The 21,605-nt window shown below is 43.7% G+C and overlaps 1 protein-coding gene across 1 annotated transcript in view; it reads right to left on the bottom strand.

Moving 5' to 3' along the window:
* LOC133017501 (ephrin type-B receptor 1-B) overlaps positions 1-21,605 on the bottom strand; it is a 107,706-nt gene that overhangs the window by 29,697 nt on the left and 56,404 nt on the right. The window contains exons 6-7 of the mRNA XM_061083610.1: positions 10,394-10,518; positions 2,268-2,430 (exon numbers count right to left, since the gene is read on the bottom strand). Of these exons, the coding sequence (XP_060939593.1) occupies positions 2,268-2,430; positions 10,394-10,518 (288 nt within the window). The remainder of the gene's footprint in view (positions 1-2,267; positions 2,431-10,393; positions 10,519-21,605) is intronic.

The raw sequence follows: 21,605 nt of genomic DNA, 5'->3' as shown, positions 1-21,605 counted from the left end.
CTCTCTGCTGAGATGTGGTGACTGAAATCCGGTGAGCCTAAGCAAGACTCGCTGACAGGTTGTGTTTTGATAAACCAAGGAGAGAGACAGAGAAAGCGAGAGAGAGGCGTAAGGCTGATGGTTAGAAAGAGCGAGGGGGGGGGGGGCTCTCAGTCTCGTCTGGCATACCTGTCAGAAATGAACAGACAAGAAAATGCACCTTGGAATGTTATTTCTTAGGTGTTGAAAAAAAAAGTCATCCACTGCCAATCACAGCCCAAACCTGATTTATGCACATAACCAGAGCAGGTTGCTGCGGGTTCAGCCTGAAACCAGTACACCGCAGAATCCTCCGTTTCTCTTTGTGTGTCCCTGTCTTCCTGCGACTCTGCAACCGGCAAACACTTTGCTTAAAGAAATGCACAATTTCGCCGGCTGCAGGCAAATCAGCTTCTAAATCCAATCGCCCGTGTAGAATGGGGGCCCGTATTGGATTAAAGTGATAAAGGGAGAACTAATGCATCTTCGGAGCAGCGCGAGAGCCCGGGATATGTGAGGAAACGCAATGTGACAGAAATTTCTCCCTCTTAACTCGCTTTTTCATCAAGCATGTTACAAGCAAAGTGGGTGACTGATGTCCCAGTCACTCGAGTTTTCCAGACTGTCTCCCTCCTCTCTTTCGATGCATATTTGGTGCGAGAGGGTCCCAGGGAAATCTTCCCCCGTTCACCCACAGGTGTGGTGACTTTTTCGCTGACGGACAGAAATCTCACAACTACCTGTTTCACGGGTAAATAGGCTCCCATTACAATCAGTTAATCCGTAAAGCCTCAGCCTTTCATAGGACCGTCACATCAGTCATCTTGCTGATGGACCAATCTATTCGTGTTTTTCACATCACACCTGTCAATCAAGTCTGCACCGCTTGCGGGAATTTGAGTGCGCGGAGCTGGCAGAGGGACACCTTGTGGAGGTGTACGAAAACGTGCTGACAGGAGGACAAAAGGGATTATATGTTTTGAGAAAAGACATGGCGGCGGCGGTTGGGGGGGGTTGCACGGAGGCTGGATGGCGACGTGGTGCCTTCGTGAGACTGGGAGAGTGGCAGGAGGTGGAGCCGTGGGTGTGATTGTCAGCAGTTCCTTAGCATCTGCTGCTAATTGCCATGACGAATGTTGTGCTGTGGCGGCGAGCCAGCGGATGAGACGCAAACAGTGTTTGTGTGTCCGCGTGCACGTGCGAGTGTGCGTCTGAGGGAGCGATAATTTGCAGTCGTGAGGGAAAGCAAGGGGCCGTGACTGCGCCTCTACATCTGTTGAGCGCAGGTAAATAGCCTCAATAATCACCTTCATCATCGTTATTATCCTTCCCTTCTCCTTGCCCTGCTTCAAGATCATCAGCGTCTCATTCATCGTCATGTTCGTTAACGCGGCGCAATGTGGAAATGTCACCGCTGCCTCCGGAGCATCGGGAACCAAATGGCCTCACGTGCGAAAACGGGCTCGTAGTCCAGGAAGTCACAATGAGGCGGCGCTTCGACAAATCTTTACACGTCTAGTCAAATGTTTAATCCCTCCAGACGGAATCAAGCTGTGAATCATCCATCCACACTGAATCAGGCTTGCACCCGTTCCACTCCTCTGGCACCGGTACAGAGACGTGCTTCATGAGGAAGTGCAGAGCCTCCGTCGCCGGCCCTCTACGCACTTACCTCCTTCCACATACAGTACAATAATTAACATGGTTCCGTAACCTTGCCAGTACGACAGGTGTTGCAGCTCCTCTTCAGCCTCTTCTTCCCTCTCTCCAACAATCCCAGCCCCACCCAAAGGCAAAAAAAAGAAAAAATTGCTCATCAACTACTAATCACAGCTATGCATTCTGGGACGGCGCTCCAGCAACAGAAGGGCTGGGGTGAAAAACCAATTAGCTAAGCATTTTGGATCAAGCACAGTTAGTTGCACAAACAAAAGACACTCAGCATTCTATGAATTCAAAGCACACACACTCTCACACACACACACACAAACCTGACCATGAAGGAAATTAATTTAGCTGTAGAAATGAAAGTGCAATCAAACATTACGCTTCCCTTCTGTCTCCCCTACTAATAATAATAATGCAATAACAAAGACAGACAAGAGTGATAGAAAGAGTTTGGATGCATTTCCGTGTGTGTGTGTGTGTGTGTGTGTGTGTGTGTGTGTGTGTGTGTGTGTGAGAAAGCAAGACAGAGAAAGATAGAGCGAGTCACAGAGAGCTGTTTCTCCTGGCTCGGTGATGCTTACCATCTGTGAGGGTTTGGAAGCACATCTTGCTGCTGTATTTGCCAAAGCCGGCTACAGTCCGTGCCCGCACCTGCACCACGTAGACCGTCCCCGGCCTCAGGCCCTCCACACGTGCGGTGTTAGTTTGGCTCCGCAGGATGGTGGAGTTAATCTCTGCATGGTCCTGCATGGAGCAACAAACACGGGAAGCAGGTTAGAGTTGAATTACTGGGACGTTGTCAGCGTGAAAGTGTTAAATCACAGAAATCCTGGTAAAAATAAAATGTGTGAAACATTGTACATCCATGAATTCAGTATGGGCACTGTCGGCTAAATTAATAGTGATGTAGTTTAACACTGACAGATGAGAGTGGATTGCAGAGTAAATAAAGAACAGGACAGTTAAAGATTGTGAAATGCTTTTAAAGACCTTGTCTTCAGGGCCTAGTCAAACAGTGAAGTCTAGTTAATCCATTTTTGGCTAAAGTTTTGAAACAAGGTTTTTGTTTTAATCTCTCACACAAAACATTGCGCCATCATACACATTGTAAAATAAACCAAACACAAACAAACACTATCTCTTATTCATTCAGAAACATGCATACACAATATGGTAATTTAAGGCAATCATTTCATGGAAATTACAAAGAAACGCACTTCTGAGCAGTCATCCCATTGCATATTTGTCTCTTCAGATGTGTTTTACGAGGCAGTTTAATTACTTGCAAGTATTCTGAACATTTAATCCTCTTGTTTTGTTTGTCTGAAGTAGGTTGATTTTTAAATACGACAACAAGGTAATGGAACAAACATCCTTTATACTATCGCTGTTTGTTTAAATGTTCTAATTAGGTATTTTCCCTCTTTTCTATGTCACGTTCTCATTGAAACGTTTGATTTTCACCCCCACAGAGGCCCATACAGATGTAGAGTATGAATAACGGCATCTGTTCATGCATGTATGAATGCATACACGAAGTCATCTTTTATTTAAATGTGTGATTTGAACCGTTGACCCTTCCCTCCACATCCTGTATCTCAGTCCCTCTCCATACTCTGGAGAGCCAGTCAGGCAGTCTGCTGCAGTGGAGTTTGAGGCATGCTGGAGGTATCTGCTATGGGGGATCAGTAATTACTTAGGCTTGTCACCTCCCTACAACCCAGAGTGAATATGACAGCCAGAAAATAAGACTGCACCTACACTACACCCACTGCTGCAGGCTGCTGATAGCTCCAAGCCGACACGCTGCAGAGAGGGAGAGGGAAGTTGAAAGGGAAAGGGCAAAATCCTCTATGCCAGTGAAACTGTGTAAATAAAGGGCTGTTTTTAAGCTTGGTAAACATATTGTTTCATGCTGGACCACAGCTTATAGTCCATCAAAATATCCGAGCTGCCAACAATGTGGAGTGGAAAAAGTAGATCGGCTCTGAGGAAGCGAGGGAAGGAGGAGGATGGAAGACGATGGCAGGAAGCGATAAGAAACTCGAGGCAGAAGCAACCCACATCGAAATCATTATCCAATCTGATTGGTGTAATTGAATCATTCCGGTTGCTCCGTCACTGAGCACACGAGGTAAACACAGTTATGAAATCCACCCCCCTCCCACACGTAATGATGTGCGCAATCACATTAGCTCTTATTGGACACTCTGGGCTTGATGAAGACAAATGCCTGGGCTCGGGATGGGAGAGCATCGCATCAACGGGGGATTCATTCCTTCTCCCAGAGGAAAGAGATGTTTTTTAATGGAAGGCTGAATGTAATTGGTTTCGAGAGTTCAATCATTTTATGCACACTTGGTCCATCGGATCAGACAATCTTTAATTTCTCCAACCCGTGAAAATACTCTCAAACTTCACATTTAAACCTTGGCTTATGTCTTTAAAGAGCTGCAGACGACATATTGTCCCATGAGAAACTGGGACCATTGTCACCTAGTCATCTGGTGTAAGACACGGTTGAGTGTGCAAGGACTGCTCGGGGTCTGGATTTGCCTTCGCCTGCTATCAGTCACTCTGCATTTCTCAGGAGTCAGGACCACACCCCCATCTGTTGAGTTTGAATGGAGGACAGGTGAGCAGACAGATGGCACACCGCCCAACGGGGGAGCATCCCTTGAGGGAGCACCAGCTAGGAATGGTCCTTTCATGCTGCCAGTCAAATAGGGATTATGTGAGACACACACACACACACACACACACACACACACACACACAAACACACACAGTCCCACATCTGCCACTTAGAAATGAGCTGGCATTTGGCACTGCAGCAGGTTAGGGGATAGCCAATAAAAGGCCAGGCCAGGAGGGACTTCCAGCCATGAGAGGTCCTCTCCTGCTGCCGGTCAAATGGGGATTAGGAGGACCACACCCTAACTTGCTAAATAAAGACGGAGATGCAGGTGGGAAGGCAGATGGTAGAACAGCCAATCAAAAGCCTTGCCAGAGGTGACAGACAGGAGGCACTGTGGGGAGTTTAGCTGCTGCCTCATTCGGTAAAAATCACTGAAACAAACTTAGCATGAATGGTTGGACTATAATAATGATGCCGTTTAATACATATGCTTTTCATTTCCCTGAATGCTGTTGAGAAACACATTTTATATTTACTTCAACAGCTTAATAAACCTCTTTTCTTTGCACAATAATCTACCGTACTCCACCTTCTGCAAAGACTTGGAACCACTTTGAGAACTGACAGTGGACTTATTTGGAACTTTTTATTGGCCCAAATTTGATAGGACTGAGAACTTGACTTGCTACACTAGGCACTGGAACTATTCAAATCATATTGTTGGATTGCTGCAAGTCCTTTGCTTGTATTTGGTCTTACCTGTTAAAATACTCAATTTATTTATTGTAATTGCCCAATTCCCACCATTTGCCAAAGCGCTGCCAGCACACAGCAGAGCTCTCTTTGAATTTCCTCTCTGCCACTTACAGCCATGTTCCTCCATATTTCCCAAGGTTTTCTTAGAGTTAGCTTTTCAAATCAAACCCCATCACTGTTGCCGGGCTGTGAAGGCCACAGAGACAGTATATGTTGTATTGCACTTTAAAATAAACTTAAATTGCCTTGATATGTGCCTGTGTGAGTGTGTGTTTCCGTGTGCATGTGTGTTTCAAAAACTGCCAAGCACCCAAAACGGACAGCATGGCCACCTGGCACACAGACAGCCATGTTGGGAGACCATGTGTCCTCTTCACAGGCTCACACACACACGCCTGCATGCAAATAACAGACGCACACACAAAGGGGGAAGAGAGTATGAGAGAGAGAACATTCTCACATTATGTTTGTAAAGTGGAAATGAAAGAAATAAATCTTTCCCACTAATGCTCCTTATTAAAATGTATTGCCTAAGGTAAAAAAGAAAAAGGAGAAATAGGCCGTACAGTTTAATGCTCACAGAGTGGATGGGTTTTTACCGAATGCAAATAATTATCATAAACTCATGAATTCTAATCTCTCGATAGAGAAAATGGTAATTATTCTGTATGCTCTTACAATGCTGATAAAATCTGTTATTAATGACGTTTAAGTGTCTTAATTGTTTTTAGAAATAAAGACACTTAAAACGATTTTCGAATTAAGTAAATCAGCACATTGTTACAAAAGATGTAAATAATCGTCTTTCTATTGTGATTCTGCAAAGCTTAAACTTAGAGGTAAATGGGATAGGACGAAACATGATTTGAAAGTAAATATATATTTTCAAATAGTTTTTCTTGTTCTTTGCAGCCATCTTCTTTTCACTCTTTGGTCCTGTTCAGACCTGGAATCAGCATCAGAATCGGACAGTTAGGTCCACTGCAGGTGAGAACTTGTCAACAAGGCATTTCAGATGTGATCGCTCAGACCACTTTCTCAGATGGGCTGGGACATGTGGTTTGGAGATCATTTTGGGACATTTCACCTTCATTGACTGCACAGTGCAACCGTGTCATGAGGAGAGAGAAGGGGAGGAGACTTGCAGGAAAGGCCCGGTTGGAACTGAAGCCCCTGTAGGATTCTTTTGCTACAAATGTTTTGTGAATGTAAATACATCGGGCTGCATTGAAAGACCGTCAGCTGACCAAATCCTACAGTTTTGTAATGAACAAAACAAATTTTAACACTTCTTAGTGTTTTCCATACATTGATTTATCAGAGGCCAACCCCCAGAATAGTAGCACTGAGCAATATATATTGATTGTTAACCCTTTTTCTTGACTATATTAAAGTAAAATTGATTCACTCAGCCCCTCTTGGCTCCACTCTCTCTTTCTCTAACTAAACAAATACATTTAAAAAGCCCCATCGAGTTGGACTGACTAAAAATAACATTTTGGTCTCTGCCAACAGAAATTACGTATGTGTTTATTTGCATACAGAGCGGGGAAGTGAGATCCGATCCCAAGTGGCCACTGGAGACACATTCTTATGGCAGGTGTGAACAGACGTGCTCATAGCTGTCCAAATGTGATCGGATCACTCGAGACGGACGTTAAAACCAGAACGGGGCCTTTGAATGTGTTCCGTTCAGAGAGAAGAAGAACAGAGTGGAAAGGGAACAAGGTGGAAACGTGAATTCTCCCGCCGGGGGAACGAGGGTGAGCTAAACAAGTCCTGATTTTCACAGGCTCCACTAAAAATCATTAAAAGTCTACTCAGCGTCCATGTGTGTCTAGAGAAGTGTTGTGTTTGGCTCCGAGCGCTGGCAGGCGGAGAAGAAAAGAATAATAAATACTTTCTCCTGGCGTCTCTTCTGAGGAATCGCTAATTGTATGTAAAATACACGGGTGACTCCATGGTGCCAGGGATGCAGATGGTGCTGTGGTCATTCCGTTGGCCATTCTGTCCGTGTGCTGTAAACGTGGCTCTGCTCTTGAATTCCTCACATCACAACGGTGCTGCTGTCATCCAGAGTGGATTCACCTGAACTGCTGCTGACACTTCCACACAAACACCGACTCAAACTCGCACTCGCACATGCGCCCTCTGACACAAACACCCACAGAGCCATCAGTAACCAGAGCCAGTGGCTGCTCCGCTCGAGCCTTAATGGAGGGCCTGACCCCCGCTATGCTGAGTTATTTCCACCCTCCCCAAATTTTAAGGGGAACCTGAGGAAAAGGGTCTGAGCAAAATGGAGAGAATGAGAGCGTGGTGTCCGACTTTTTCTCTGCAAGCCTTAAACTCATTTCATCTTGCTTCCCAATTTACAGGGTCCCGGGAGCACTTACTCTGTAATGAGAGGGTGGGATGAAGAGGAAAGAGAAGCTTGTTGAGGGAACAGCCTTCAGCTCTCAGCTGCAGCTTTCAGGTGGGATTTTCAAAATGCACGTCTTTTTCCATCATGTCAACTGAGCATGATGGAAGATTGGGTTTTCATTTTCGAATAAAAGAAAAATCTAAACACATCTTCACAACAACCTTGATTATAATGTCAACTTAAATATAGCATGGAGAAGAAAAAATTCTCTGACTCACAGTATTTACCTCAGCTATTTCTAATTTAATTTTAGTAAATCATTTTCTCTTTGGTTTGACTGTAGCCTTCTGTACTTACTGCGTACGCCACATGTTTGTATTTGACATTAATTTCACCACAGTATAAAAACTAGCAACAGATCATTATAATTAACATGGTGGATTTTTAACCTTTAACCTTTATATTTTTCATATTATTCAATAATAATCTAATTGGATCAAATGACCGGTTTAGAGAACAGGTTTATTGTTTTCTATTTTAACTTGTGTGATACAGTTATGCAGCATCATTTCACTACGCCTGCTGATCCCATAATGCATTCTGGTGGCGCAGCTGTTAAGGTCATATACCATGTAAGCACTGTGTCCCATCTTTGAAGCCATCTAGGGACCCCTTGTCCAAAGTCATCCTGCACTCACTCCCTGTTTCAATCCACTGTGAACTGTCAAATACCGGCAACAGTGCCAAAAAGTAAATATGCAAAACATCAATCAAAACAGAAAAACATTATTGAAATGACTTATATAAAAAATGCAAGCTTGTCTCCTAGAATTACACTTGCGGCCAAAACGTAGCGTTATGACAAGATAGTGAAAGAAGATGACAGGTTGTGTTTTTGTCTTTTGTATGATCACCCCGAGGTTTGACTTAATTCAAAGAGTGACAATGCTGCGCTGCTGGAGAAGCGGCTGTTGTAAATGGGTATAGGAGGCATCCTGTGAGATGGAGTGTATAGAAAGACAGCTCTCTGCTGTGCTAAGGACTGGCTGACTGTGCCAGGAGCGCTGAGACAATCAACTCCAGAACCAGAACGGTGTGACCACGCTCAGATTAATTCAGGCATCAGTGAGATGCATATAAAAGAAGGCGAGCAAAGCGTTGCCGTTTTTAACAGGAAAAAAAGACAGAATTCTATGATTGCATTATACTGTATATGTTACCCACGGCACTGAGTTAAGCTGGGAGTGTGCACGGGAGTGTGCACGGGAGTGTGTGATAGACATGGTGCCAGTCCCTCCTCCATGAGCGTCTTTGATGATAAAAAGGCCACATCATCACTTAATGGCTGCGTGGAGCTTTCAGATTTTCTGGACCTTTCCAGGACTAAGGCAGAGCTGGTATGACTGACCTAGATGGTACGCAGTTAAATTGCTTCCTTCTCCATATGCAGCAACATACATTATGCACGTTTCCCTAGACAGCTTGTGCACACTGAAAACTTATGTGGATTTGTCACAATGCATAGTACATTTTGAAACAGGTATGGAGATTTCACTTTAACTTTTCACTTCATTATATCGGCCAAATTGTGGAAAAATGTTCTTGTCTTCCGGGAGTGGGGACTAAATCAAGCTTTGGGCAGCAGCGGCTGGCTGAGGAAAAGTCTGTTTAGAGCCTCGTCAGATCCAAAATGGAGTGTGAAAAAAAAGACCACCAATGTGGAAACCTCATCTCCCGAGCCCAGTGTGTCACAAAGCAATCACTCTGACTCCCCGTCTGTGTCTTACTCCTCGACAGAAACACGTAGAGGGGGGGGGGGGGCAGGAAGGTGCATCAGCACTAAGATAGACGGAGGTGCACACAAACCTCCACGTCTCCTGAATTATCCCCTGTGCAATTAACAATCTTGTCCTTGTTAATTCACTAATTTGTGATTACGCTGTGCTCATCTATTTGTGTGAGGGACACGCTACATAAACATCAATAGGATTAGGTTTCATTGATATTCATGAGCTAATGGGAGGCTGCATAAGTGTTATTTACACGACACTAAGCTGTCTGGCAGATAAGGTTTCTCAGGGCCAATGCAATTGGATTCAATTTCATGACCTGTGCAATGGCAGAGGGGAAACAGTGAGCAACTGGATAACTTTCCGACCGCAAACATCATTTAAAAAACATGTTTGTTGTCCTCTCTATTAGAAAATGCTAAATGTGACAGCCTCTATTCTCAGGCGGGGCTGTGAATATCGATCCAGGAACCTTAGCCAGAATGAGTTTGTGTGAAATAAATAAGAGAAGAAGAAAAACATTTATAAAACTCTATTGATTTTTTATCTTTCAGTTGGAGCGTATAGCCTGGGCCGAGGTGCACCAAGCCCCACAAAAGTCTTAAGCTTAAGATGACACAGACCGAGGGGAAAGAAAACGCGCATGACCAACCTTGCTATACCTATCGATCAGCTTTATGAGGACAAACAAGGGCCCCAAAAAAAAGCTGGAGTCTCCGATCTCTCTGTATCATTATGTCCAAGGCCTTGGGAAAGCCTACAGGTCAATACTGGAGCAGCAAAGGCACTGTGGTGAAGGGATGGGCACTTAATAAAGCAGACTTATTGTGCGCGAGCAGACGGGTCGATGTGACTCCCCCCAGACGCAATGCATTTTCACAGCAGGACAGGTTGCTGCACTGTGCAGAGTGGGCCCGGAGCAGAGGTCAACCCATTCACTTCATCAGCAGCAGAAACCAAAGAACAGTGGGAGAGACAGAGTGACCACGGTGAATGAACATATTATCAGCCCAGGGGACTCAGGTATCTGGGAGAGCTGAGATTTAGGGAGCTTTAGATAAAGTTAACTATGCAAGTACATGTGAGTAGTTGACATACCTGAGATACACATGCAAAGTGTCAAGTACAAATATACATGTACACACACACTGAGCTTACCTTCTCGTAGTAGCGCAGTTCATAGTCCAGAATGATGCCGTTGGGCTGCTCAGGCTGGGGCCAGGACAGCGTGAAGCTGTTCATGGTGGAGCTGATCTGGTGCATGATCGGAACTATGGAGGGAGCTGTGGGGCACAGAAAGAGTATAACAAAATTAGTTAATCTGTAAAACTTGTACTGCATCCAGTTCATACCTCTAGATTTAAATGTGTATCTGCAACAAATTGCACACACTCATAAATATCTGTCCCATAAACATGACTTCGGTTTCATCAAGATCCATAAATCATTCGCTGAGAAATCTATTAAAATGTTGAAAGGCGATATTAATGAAAGTGAAAGAAAAATGATCTTGGATCTGCCCCTAATCTTGAAATTGATTAGGAACCAATTATTGGGTTTTTCCTTGGCTCATGTCCCATCCTTCTACCAGGTTTTATGGAACTCAGCCACAGTTTTCTGTCAGTTGACGATTGGTCTTTACTTCACGACCGAACAATAAAGACCTGCAGGTAGAGGTTTTGTGTCATTTGTGCGAGTCTCCTCTGCTAAAGCTGATTTTGCAGAAGAGTGAGCTGAGGCCACTACTCTGAGAAGTTTCCTGTCACTGCCCACACTCACTAAGTCAGTAGGTTATAGTGGGGATGGGATGTACAGCTCAGTTTGTCAGCCACCTTATTTCAACCAGGCATCACTAGAAGTCCCATAGTAGCTACACTGGTTCTTAACTTTAGATTCACACTGGTATATGAAGCCAGCAAACGAATAAACTCATCATTATCTGCCTAATATTCTAATGAAAGCTAATTTATAGGTAGAGTAAAAATAATGACATAAATTATAGTATGTATATAAAAAGTTACACACCTTTATATCATCCCATGAAGGCCCTCAAATCATACACTACTATCTGTCACGCGCTCTGCAGACTATCTAACTACCACTTTCATGAGAGCCCAGGTAGCCAGCTGAGTCAAGGCTGATTAGAGTCACAGTCTGCCATATTCTGGCACCGCAGGACCAAATACAAGTCAGCTCTGGCCAAGATATGGCTGCCAGATTTGGCTAAGATTTCAGGGTGTGGACTTGAACCTGGCACAAGTCCGGCAACCAGTCGTGTTGGCTGTAGTGTGGTGTGGCACTGACTCATTCTGGCTACCTAGGCAGAATATGGAAGTAAGTGTGGCATCCGAGGGGTGCATTGTCTTCAGTTGAAACGGTTTCAAAGCTTCTTTTTTTTTTTTTAAATAATAGAAAAGTTAGTTTTTTGAGGACTGCCTGTTCTCACACACTGTGGCACCAAATCTACAGCTATGATTAGTTGCTAGAAGAGAGGGGAACTTCTACTTAATCAACACAGAGGTGGATCCAGGAGAGGTCAGGGGGGGTCACCGAAACCTGATTGCCTATCCTTTCAGTAGCCGTTTATAGGAATTTGTTAAGAATATTTATTCTCTAAGCTTTTTTGAAGTACAGAATGAGCTTGAACAAGGGAATTTTTAAAATATAAATAATGACATTAAACAAGAAATGGCTTAAATGTGCATCTTACTGAATCATGAGCTGTACATGGATGTTGGACATATAATTAGCCCCTCTCCATAAATTGTGACCTCTATATGGACCCTGATTTATAAAAAACCTAGACCCGCCACTTGCTCAGAATTTAGAGCTTGGTTCATAGTTATTTATTGGGATCAAAGTTATTACTTATTTCTAGCGTTATTCACTTATGTTCTGTAGTTGCAGTGTCTAACAACATTTTCAGCAGTCATGTTATCAGCATCATTTAATACCAACGCACAGTGCACTGGAAATTACTCAGAAAAGCACAGAGTGGGCTGTATAACATTGCTCTTGTTCAGGAGCCATGTAGATAAAGATTAGCTTTGGGAATATTTGTTAAAATATTACAGCTTCATTGAAGTTATGTGATTTGCCTAACTACAAGTAGCATGACAAAAATGCCCAAATGTATTAAACGATGTGGTCTTACAGCAGGCAGCCAACGAGGGGAGTTTTTTATACAAATAGTTTCACCTAATTTATCGTGACATCCCACTTGGTACACTCCACTGCTGATGTCAGTGTCAATGATGTCATACTGAGCCAGGGAATTACTAAACTGCCGGCAGGAGGAAGTTTGCTAGCAACCAATTAAACAGAAACGTCCCAAGCACAAGCAGTCTAAGTTTATGGATCTGCAATATAACAACCACCCGATGTCTCTTACCACACACTACAGAGAAAGTAAACTTCTCAAAGGTCGCGACAAAACATGCGAGAGTTCCCATGAACGACAGGCCACATAACCCTTTGGAATCAAATTGATATAGTGTTGTGATTGTTTTGGCCCAGCTGCACAGTCTGTTCCATCTTTCAGCCCCAGTGCACCTGACTGCACACACATGAGCTGTCAATTAACCCAGATACTCCGCGGTCCCCTGTTCGTTCCATCATTTCTGTCCTTTGCACTGTCATCCCTCCATCAGCCCTGCTCCTCTTCCTTCTCCACATGCCACTAAGAGATTGTGCTATTGGACAGAAGGGAGACATCATCCAGAATAAAACTGTGTGGGTGTGGGTGTGGGTGTGGGTGTGGGCGTGTGCGTGTGTGTGTGTGTGTTTGTTTGTGTGTGTGTGTATGTGTGTGTGTGTGTGTCTGGGTTTGATTTGACATCTTTAAATGTCAGTTAGACGGAAGGATTAAATGAAGGTGTGGGTATCAACACCCCCATATTTCATCATGTAATCTAACTTAGATTCAATAAAAACCTGCATCTAGTGCAGCAGCTCAAGGTCAAGGTAAACTTTAACATCCCACAGGGGGAAATTCATGTGGTCATACACGACTCAGCTTAAACACATAGGCACACCATACATGCACACAACCACACACACACATGTCTGAAGCAATAGACCTACCAACAATTTCAAATGTGCCAAAAGAGAGTGCTTCCAGTAAGATATACAATCTGAAAGTGCGATCAGAATAATGTACCTCACACAGCCTCAAGTATGATATAGAGAAGTAGAGTTGTCTACAATAAGCTCACAATCTAAATACCCAGACATGGTAATATAAGTGCACATCTTTCTCTCACTGAGCAGTCTGAATGCTGTAGGGACAAATGATTTCTGCTGCAGAATTCTGCTGTTTGACCTGCTAGATTCTCTGAGTTTGAGGTTTAAGGTCGTCATACAGTTGTGCTGCAGACACCTGATCAACCCCAATGATCCTGCCCGCTGTTTTCATCATGCACTGCAGTTTGGCCTGATATTTAGCATGCATATTTCCAAAGGTGCAGACTAGGGCAAAAGACAGAACACTCTGGAGTACAGCTTTTTAAAAAAAATCTAAAGGATGCGACGGTCTATTTAAAATTATTCAATTTCCTAAGAAAGAACATCCTCTTGACAGCATCAAGCGATCGTCAATTTCCACTCACGGTTATCTTTAAGTTGAGAATGCTCAACTAATTCACCCTCCATCCTGGTGAAAGGACTTATTGTCTTTTTGTTATTTTTTATCTATGAACATCTTCCTAATGACCTCAAGAAAAATATGTCTGAGCACCACTGAATAAAACACCTGAATTTCCCTCTTGAAACCCTCTGCTGATGAATTGTCAGGTTTTCATTTGAAACATTTCTTTTCCTTTATTCCTTTTACAGTGAGAACAGGTGTCAACATCTATTGCATTCGGTTCCCTTGTCTTATTTCTATCATACCTCAGCAGATTCTCTCACTGTTGACATTCAACAAATCCACAGCTATCTTGTCATTGCTGAGTCTATCAAATTATTTCAACACCCCAGACGTTCCCTTTTCTCAGTTAGAAAAATGTTAATTTCCCTTCTGCTGATATTCACTTCTCGACATTTGTTGTGTTAATATGTGTAATCTAGGGAAATCTGACAAGCTCCTAAATGTCACAGACAGCGCTGGCTGGGCCGGGGAGGACTGGGAGTTCAGCCCTCATCTGAAACCTGTCAGCTCCCACTCAACGGCAGAAAATGTACACAGTTCAAATCACCGCACACTTCTCTGGGAATCACTGCAGTCCCTGACAATCAAGAGTGAGGTGCTATAGCCATTGTAATCCTTTCAGTGGTCATGCTAAGCTAATCAGATTCTCACTATGAATGATGGGGTTTTCTGCCAGAGCTGGAGCAGTTTTAGTTATTGCACTTCAGAGATTTCTTTTCTGAGGGATTTTCCTCTGTACTTGACAGTTTGAAGTGGCTGAGGTTCAGTCTTTCATGCACCAGTCAGGATTTAGCCACAGCTGAATCGGAATCCGATTTATTTTATGTTGAAAGCAGCTTTTGAGTAAAAAGCTGTGATGGAACTTTAAATCTGATCGTTTAGACATGTAAGCTGTTTATTGAGTGGGTTGATCCTTAGCATAAACATTTTAACCTATGATCAAGATAAAAAAAACTATATCTGAAAATGAAAACATAAAATAAAAACATAAAAAATGGCTTGGCTTCTATGTATGAATGAACCACCTTTAATTGCGTCTGGGAATGAAACTACTGTATAATCACAAACCCCTTCCAAGGTTCCAGGATGAAATTTTAAGTTGAAGGATGAACATTTCCTCAAATCAAACCAATTTGTGAACACACACAAGCATGTTTGATTAAAACCGGATTCCATGGCGCCTCGTATGAAGTTCAAAGCCTCGGCGCTCGTATACATTGCTGGAAGAGATTCTCCACCCCCACGTCTGCAGGCATAAATACAACCCTGCACAAGCCTGAGCTCTGCGTTTTGCCTAATAGCCTCCTGGCTGTGGGCCTGTTCGCTGCTGAGCCCAAGTCATCGCTCCACCTGGTCTCCACTCACCATCTTCTGAAGAACTCCTCTATTCAGGCAGCAGCAAATGGCCCCCTCTCTCGACTAAATGACACCTTTTTCAAAAAGACTCCTTATCGGTTATTTCATTTTTCTTTTTTCCTTCTCTTCAAACGCCCCTGGAGTTCTGTGAGGAGAACCGCCCCTGACCTTGACATTGCTTGAGTTGCCTATAAAGTATGTTTTGTGGGAAGTTCTGCGGTTTTGACGAGGGCAAGTATCTTCAATTTGAGTGTCAGATAATTGCCCCAAATTAGAATGTGAACCGATGAAGGGGCTCTTCCTATCCTTTCAGTGTGAATGGGTGTTGTTCGGCCTCCATCCCTTGGCTCTCGCGTCCTGCCCTCCCCTCCGCCTCCCTCTTCCACCCCCCCCCCCCCCACTCTTCTCAGACACCAGACAGAGAGTGTGAGGGCTGAGCTTCACCTCGGTACACTTCAGGCTTTCTGCCTCTCAAGCTGGTTCACGCTCCACTGACCAGGGCTAGGGCTGCCTGGGCTGCATTATCAATTACCGGCCACAGGCACACACTGTTCCTGACAGACCCAAGGGAGAGGTACTCCACACAGAAATTCCTGCAGTGGAAAAAAAAGGGCTGAAGAGGGGAGGTACTTCCACAGCCCCAGCAACCAAATCCTGCTCCCAGCCCGGTTCTTTTTTACCTCTGAGACTTTCTTCAAGTGCTAAGTAACGTAATGTTTTCAAGTGCACAAGTGTATACCCTGAGTTGAGACCTCTGAATCATAACCCACAGTGATATTTTTAGCAATTTAAAAATGGGTCTGGTGTTGTGCCAAAAGTTGGCCCTTAACCCCAGAAACATATGAGGCCTTCAGAGCTTTGCAGGTGGGATTAAGTTTGAGACTTTGTCTTCCTGTGCTGCAGCAACACGTAAATCACCATTTATTGTTGGAGAGGATTATGGTAATGAGAATTCATTCTTATCACCTTTTTAATCCAAAACCTATTATTAAAAAATTGATGTGATGTTTTTGGATTCACAACTGAAAACAACAGAGGGTTGGACATGCAGGCAGAATAACTGGTTATTTAAGCTATTTTCCGACATTAACTACAGGGAATCCGAACAAAGGGGTTTGGATTTTCTCTGGGGTTTCCCTTTTAGATATGAACAATTCAGCAGGAGATTTTCCAGTCAGATGACACAACACACCTGCTTGCTTGCTGTGGATTCTCCTTATATCTCCTGAGCTTATTCAGAGTTTTCACTAGGGTGCTGGCAGGAAAAACTCTTTTCTGCTCAGCACCCGACTTGGATATCCACATTCTCACTTTCAGCCCCTCCAGAAAATTTGAGGAGATTATCCAGAGTTTAGAGCATGTCTGAAAGCAGCTTTAGTCTCATTACCAGCCTCACTCATTCTGAATTCTAAACAATTGTTCCAAAAAACAAACCACAACCCAAATTCTCACGCCAAACAACTTGCTCGTCCCACTGGACAGACCATGGCTGTGAAAGTAAGAGAAGCAGAAGAGAGACATAAAGAGCATGCGCACATGTACATTATGTGTGTCTGTGTCCTCGGAGCCTATGTGTGAAGAGCCTGTCACAGACAATGTGCCGTGCCTGTATGAGGGTGAGGTTCAGCCCAATGAAGCACTGCTTGTCCCCTCCAACTGCAACCCCCACTGTCACCCTGGGACGACGATGCTGACAGTGATTGGTGACTGTGTCCTGCACTCCTCTCTCCTCCCGCCATCTCTACCATCCCTTGCTCCTGTGCTCCACTTTTATCTGGCCCCACTTGCTGCCCCTGGCTTTTAATGCAGAGCCTGGCTCACCATTAATCAAAGTCAAAACCTCCTAGTGTCTGGCTGAGACATAAAGAGAGGAGGGAGAGAGACGGAAAAGAGAGACGGGGTAAGGAAAAGAGAATATGAAAGAACGTGATGAAAGAATGAAAAGCGTCTTTGCCTTGGCATCGTTAATCTACGGTGGAATACAGATGAGTTGGGGCGTCATTTTACATGTCTGGCACAGACCTGGGTCTCTGTTTTCATTATTCTACCTCCAGTTGCCATATTTCTCATGTTATGTTGAAGGGTTAGCATATCAAGTGTGCTGCTCCACATAGTGAAGGAGCACTCCAGTTGTTTAGTGTTGTACTTTCAAAAAGTTGGGGCGCTCAAGAGACAGATTTTAAATAGAGTGCCCCAAACTGCAGACTTTCAGGGCCTTGTATGGGTCAAGCTCCAGAAAAAGCTGGATCCTACATTTCCTGCCACTCAACAGTGCGTGTTTCTTTGACCCAGCCTGTCAATGAAATGTAAACATATTTCAAAGACCATGCCCATAATTTGTAACACTGAGTTTCTGTTTGTTAAATGCTGGACTCAGAGCAAAAATGACCCTGATTATATCACAAGGGTAATTTCCCCTCCAGAGCTACAGAAGACAGTAAATAACTGTGACAAGCAAACTTATGTGGAGCTGTTAAATCTGTGCTTCATCTGCTCGGCCTTATCTGAGCTCACAGCTAGAAGAGTAGACTCTCAGTTACTCACAGGGGGTTTTCACAGCTGAAAGTCTGGACCATATTGTCCCAACCAAGGTTTATGTTTTTCTTACATTGTTTACATTTGAACTGTATAGTTTTGGTTTCACTTTGCAATTGAGGGACCACACTAAAGAGTTTGTATGAGATACGTTTGCCCTGTCATCACCTATGTGGGCTGTGTCCACTTTTCCTGAATGGGTGTTCGTCTTCCGTTGGCGTGCTCTCAATTCAGTGATTGTTTTTGCTAACTTTATTGAATATAGCAAAAAAGTAAAAAGTAGTCTTTCCATCAGAATGTGGAAAACTCATGAATTGGTTATCTTTATAGTTGCAGCCACATTTAAAAGCCGACTTGCTCTTTCTCTGCGTGGCTCTTCCGGTTTGTACTTTAAGCCGCCGACACACTATTAAACCATGGACCCTCCTAATAGGGGTTCAGTGTCAGTGATAAGGGCAGCAGCCTATACTTATATGTTGTGCCACTGTCAAACGCATAGGTCTAACTACAGCCCGCCCTATTAGCAGGGGCTCACAGGGCCAAGCCACCCATGACTACATGGTCATGGGTCTCAAACATCATGAAGAGGGATAAGTTCGGCACCGTGGATTTCCGTCGAGGAGCCATGGTTGGAATTGTTTCCTGAATCACATTATACACGGATGACTCTGATTGTGGTAAATGTGGAAATAGAAGAACCTGTACATTGCACGAACATGTCATGCACAAATGCATATGTAATAAATCATGCCTACACCTACTGTCTCTAAGAACACCAAATGAAGACGTCATAATTGATAAAGGGGCTCAGTAGCAATCAAGCTCACTCTTTATGTGTTCGCCTGCAGCTATTACCTCACATTGGTTAGGGACAGGATCCAACATTTATGAGAAAAGACATCAAATGAAATAAAAATGGCACTCGGACGGAGCCCGAAGAACCGTCTCAGATGATGAAACTGTTGGTCACACGAACTGGGAAACACACAGGCAGAACTGAGAGGGAAGAAGCAGGGAAAGCGGCAAACCCCCCTGAAAACAAATTGAAAGGCTCTGTGGGCTGTAAACTGAAAAGACATAATGAATAGTGCCTTGGATACCCTACACAGACATGTTTGCCTAACATCTCGTCTGATTCTCGAACCCCACAGAGCGCAGATCTCTTTAATTCATCTGGTTGTTTGCATTCCAGTCGACTGCAGTGGATCTTATCCTGTGTCCTGAATGCAGCCCACTCGGTTGGAATTGCATGGGATGGCCAAGGATAGCGGTGTTTGCATTTCTGTGGGAATGGCGCTCCAAACACAGCAGCTAAGTGGAGGAGGATTGTTTGTACATCTACTTGGCACTCTGTGGTCGCAGGGATTGCTGGCACATAATCCAGGTCAAGGAGGCTGTGCCAGGAAGATCAAAGAAACTGTTGAGCATCAGGCATTAGTTGAAAGAGATAGCACCGGTCTTGAGATTTATAGAGTTTTTTTTCTGTTCATACATTGTTCACCAAAGCACCCCCACAACACCACTCAGAGTGGAAAGGAGTTGTAAAATGTGGAAAGGATGAAGAATGCCCTCTTCATCTGAGGCACTGGTGGATGTAGGTTAAGTGTGCAGGATGGATTACACAAGGAATCAGAGCTGTCATATCCAGACACTTTTCATCGCAAGTAAGTTCATTGGCCACACGACTACCAAACAAATGCATCTGTGTAGTTGTTTAGGATTGTAACAAATTCACTAGAAGAAAAGAGAGTCTTTTCCACTTAAATGAAACCATCAGATTTTCACAAAGAGACATTAATTGTGTAATATTACGAAATTCAGGCCTGACATGAATAATGACCTATAGGGAGCATTGTATAGCCATTGTGTGTCTGTATCTGTATGTGTGTGTGTGTGTGCCTGTATCTTGTGGAGAGCACAGACCGTGAATGAACTCCTAAATCACACTATTGATCAGTCCTTCCACCCAGGCACACGGTGGGATCGAGGGCAGTTAAATGGCGTCTGCGGTGGTTCACACTAAATCCCCTCAACTCTGTCCCCACCTCCATTATTCCCTCCTCATCCGTGCTTTTCCTTCTCTCACCTTTGTCTACTCATGGCCAATTTACACCATAAGCTGCCACGACTACTGCTGCCCCATAGGTGGCCCATTGGTTTTTCTTAATCTCCCAGCAGGCAAGTAAAAAAAGCCACACCAAGTTGTAAAGGCAAGACTCCATTGAGGTGGGACCAAACTTTTTCTTTGCTGAGTAATCTGACTTTAAGGACCACTTCACTGCGGTGTCCTCTCATTGGTTGAGATTCTTCTAGTACTAGAGGAGTAATAATATACCATTAGCCTTGTCAACAGTCTGCCTCTCATGGGAAAGCTCCATTTATCTCCTTAAATCCCTCACCTGATTGTGTTGTTTCAAGCTGAGGAGCAGAAAGTAATACTGATGTTTGTATGCCGCTTTTTTTTACAAGACGGAACTCTGAGTCTCTGAAAGTACAAAACACTAATACTTCAACTTCTCCTTTGACACCAGGAAAACTACAATTATGATCTCGCTTTAACTGGGCTTGAACATCATCATCAGTTGCAGGTTGGGAATTGATGAAATGGTCCTTTAAACAGAGATGCACTGCATGTGAGTATTGCTGCAAGCTTTCATGTACCTCTTTTCCACCACAGCAAACGCAGGGTTATTTTAAAACAGCTAACCCCACTTAAAAGGTGCTTGACTCTTTTCCCATTGCCAGTAGTGGACTTTGCTTTTCTGTTTCTTTCCCCCGGTGCGTCATGTTGGACGTCATCAATGCACCGACAACAGAGGCGATGTCTCACCTTGCTGTATTTCCAATTAGCGCATTTACCCAGGTGTCATGTTTCCATCAGTGCCGGTCGGAGTCGCAGCTGATAAAAAACAGTGTCTACTGCAGTGTCCTTTGACCCAGGAATAAATGCTGATTGTATTCATTCCCATTGCAGCCAAGCTGTCAGTAGTTGTTGAGTGGTGCAACATCCACCCTAAATTGTTCCAATTGTTCTCAATATAATATATAACACATTTAATAAAATAGGAAAATAAATGGGCCAACATTGCTTGTTATGTTGCAATTACTCAAATCTTTAAAAGGAATGTTGTTACTTTGTTCAATTCTCTCTCAGCAATTCTAATTTAAAACAACTGCAATACAAGTATTTGACGTGACAATTTTCAACTTTCTCATCCTGCATATCGGCACTCCCTGATGTGCACAGACGTGGCCATGTGACACTAACAAAGAAATCTGTCTATTGTACTGGCAATCTTGGCTCTGGCATGGATAGGGCATTATGTGAAATTAGGGTTGCGTATTGTTCATCTGTTAAGTCCAAACAGTGGCAGGCTGTTCTTTTGTCTCACAGTTAAGGGCTTAACTTGTCATTCAGATGCAAAAACAATCCAAAAAGTTTGAGAAGGTTTTGATTGTGCTTCACCTTTAATGGCTCAGTCATTCAAGTTTTTGGCTTTAGGTGTGAGTACCAGAAAAACCAGGCATTTGTATGCATTTGGATTATTATAGTTATATACACCCGACCAACAGCAATTATAGTCTAATCCATCAACCTGTCACTACAGGAGTCCCAAACAAAAACATCCACTGTGCTGCTGTTCTGCAGACAGACACACTTTGCTGATGAAAGAGGTCAGAGGACGAATAGCCAGACTGGTTCCAGCCATCCATTGTATATAAAGATGACATGACAGCTCCCGAAAAGTGAAGACAAAGCATCTTGATCGCCACCTGGTCAGCCTGGCTGCATTATAGACCCTAAATTCCCCATCTTCTATTTTAGTGAAT

The sequence above is a fragment of the Limanda limanda genome, chromosome 13 (assembly GCF_963576545.1).
Source record: "Limanda limanda chromosome 13, fLimLim1.1, whole genome shotgun sequence".
In the NCBI taxonomy this organism is placed as follows: domain Eukaryota; kingdom Metazoa; phylum Chordata; class Actinopteri; order Pleuronectiformes; family Pleuronectidae; genus Limanda; species Limanda limanda.
The sequence above is the reverse complement of the archived record's forward strand: the minus strand, read 5'-3'. Positions and strand labels throughout refer to the sequence as shown.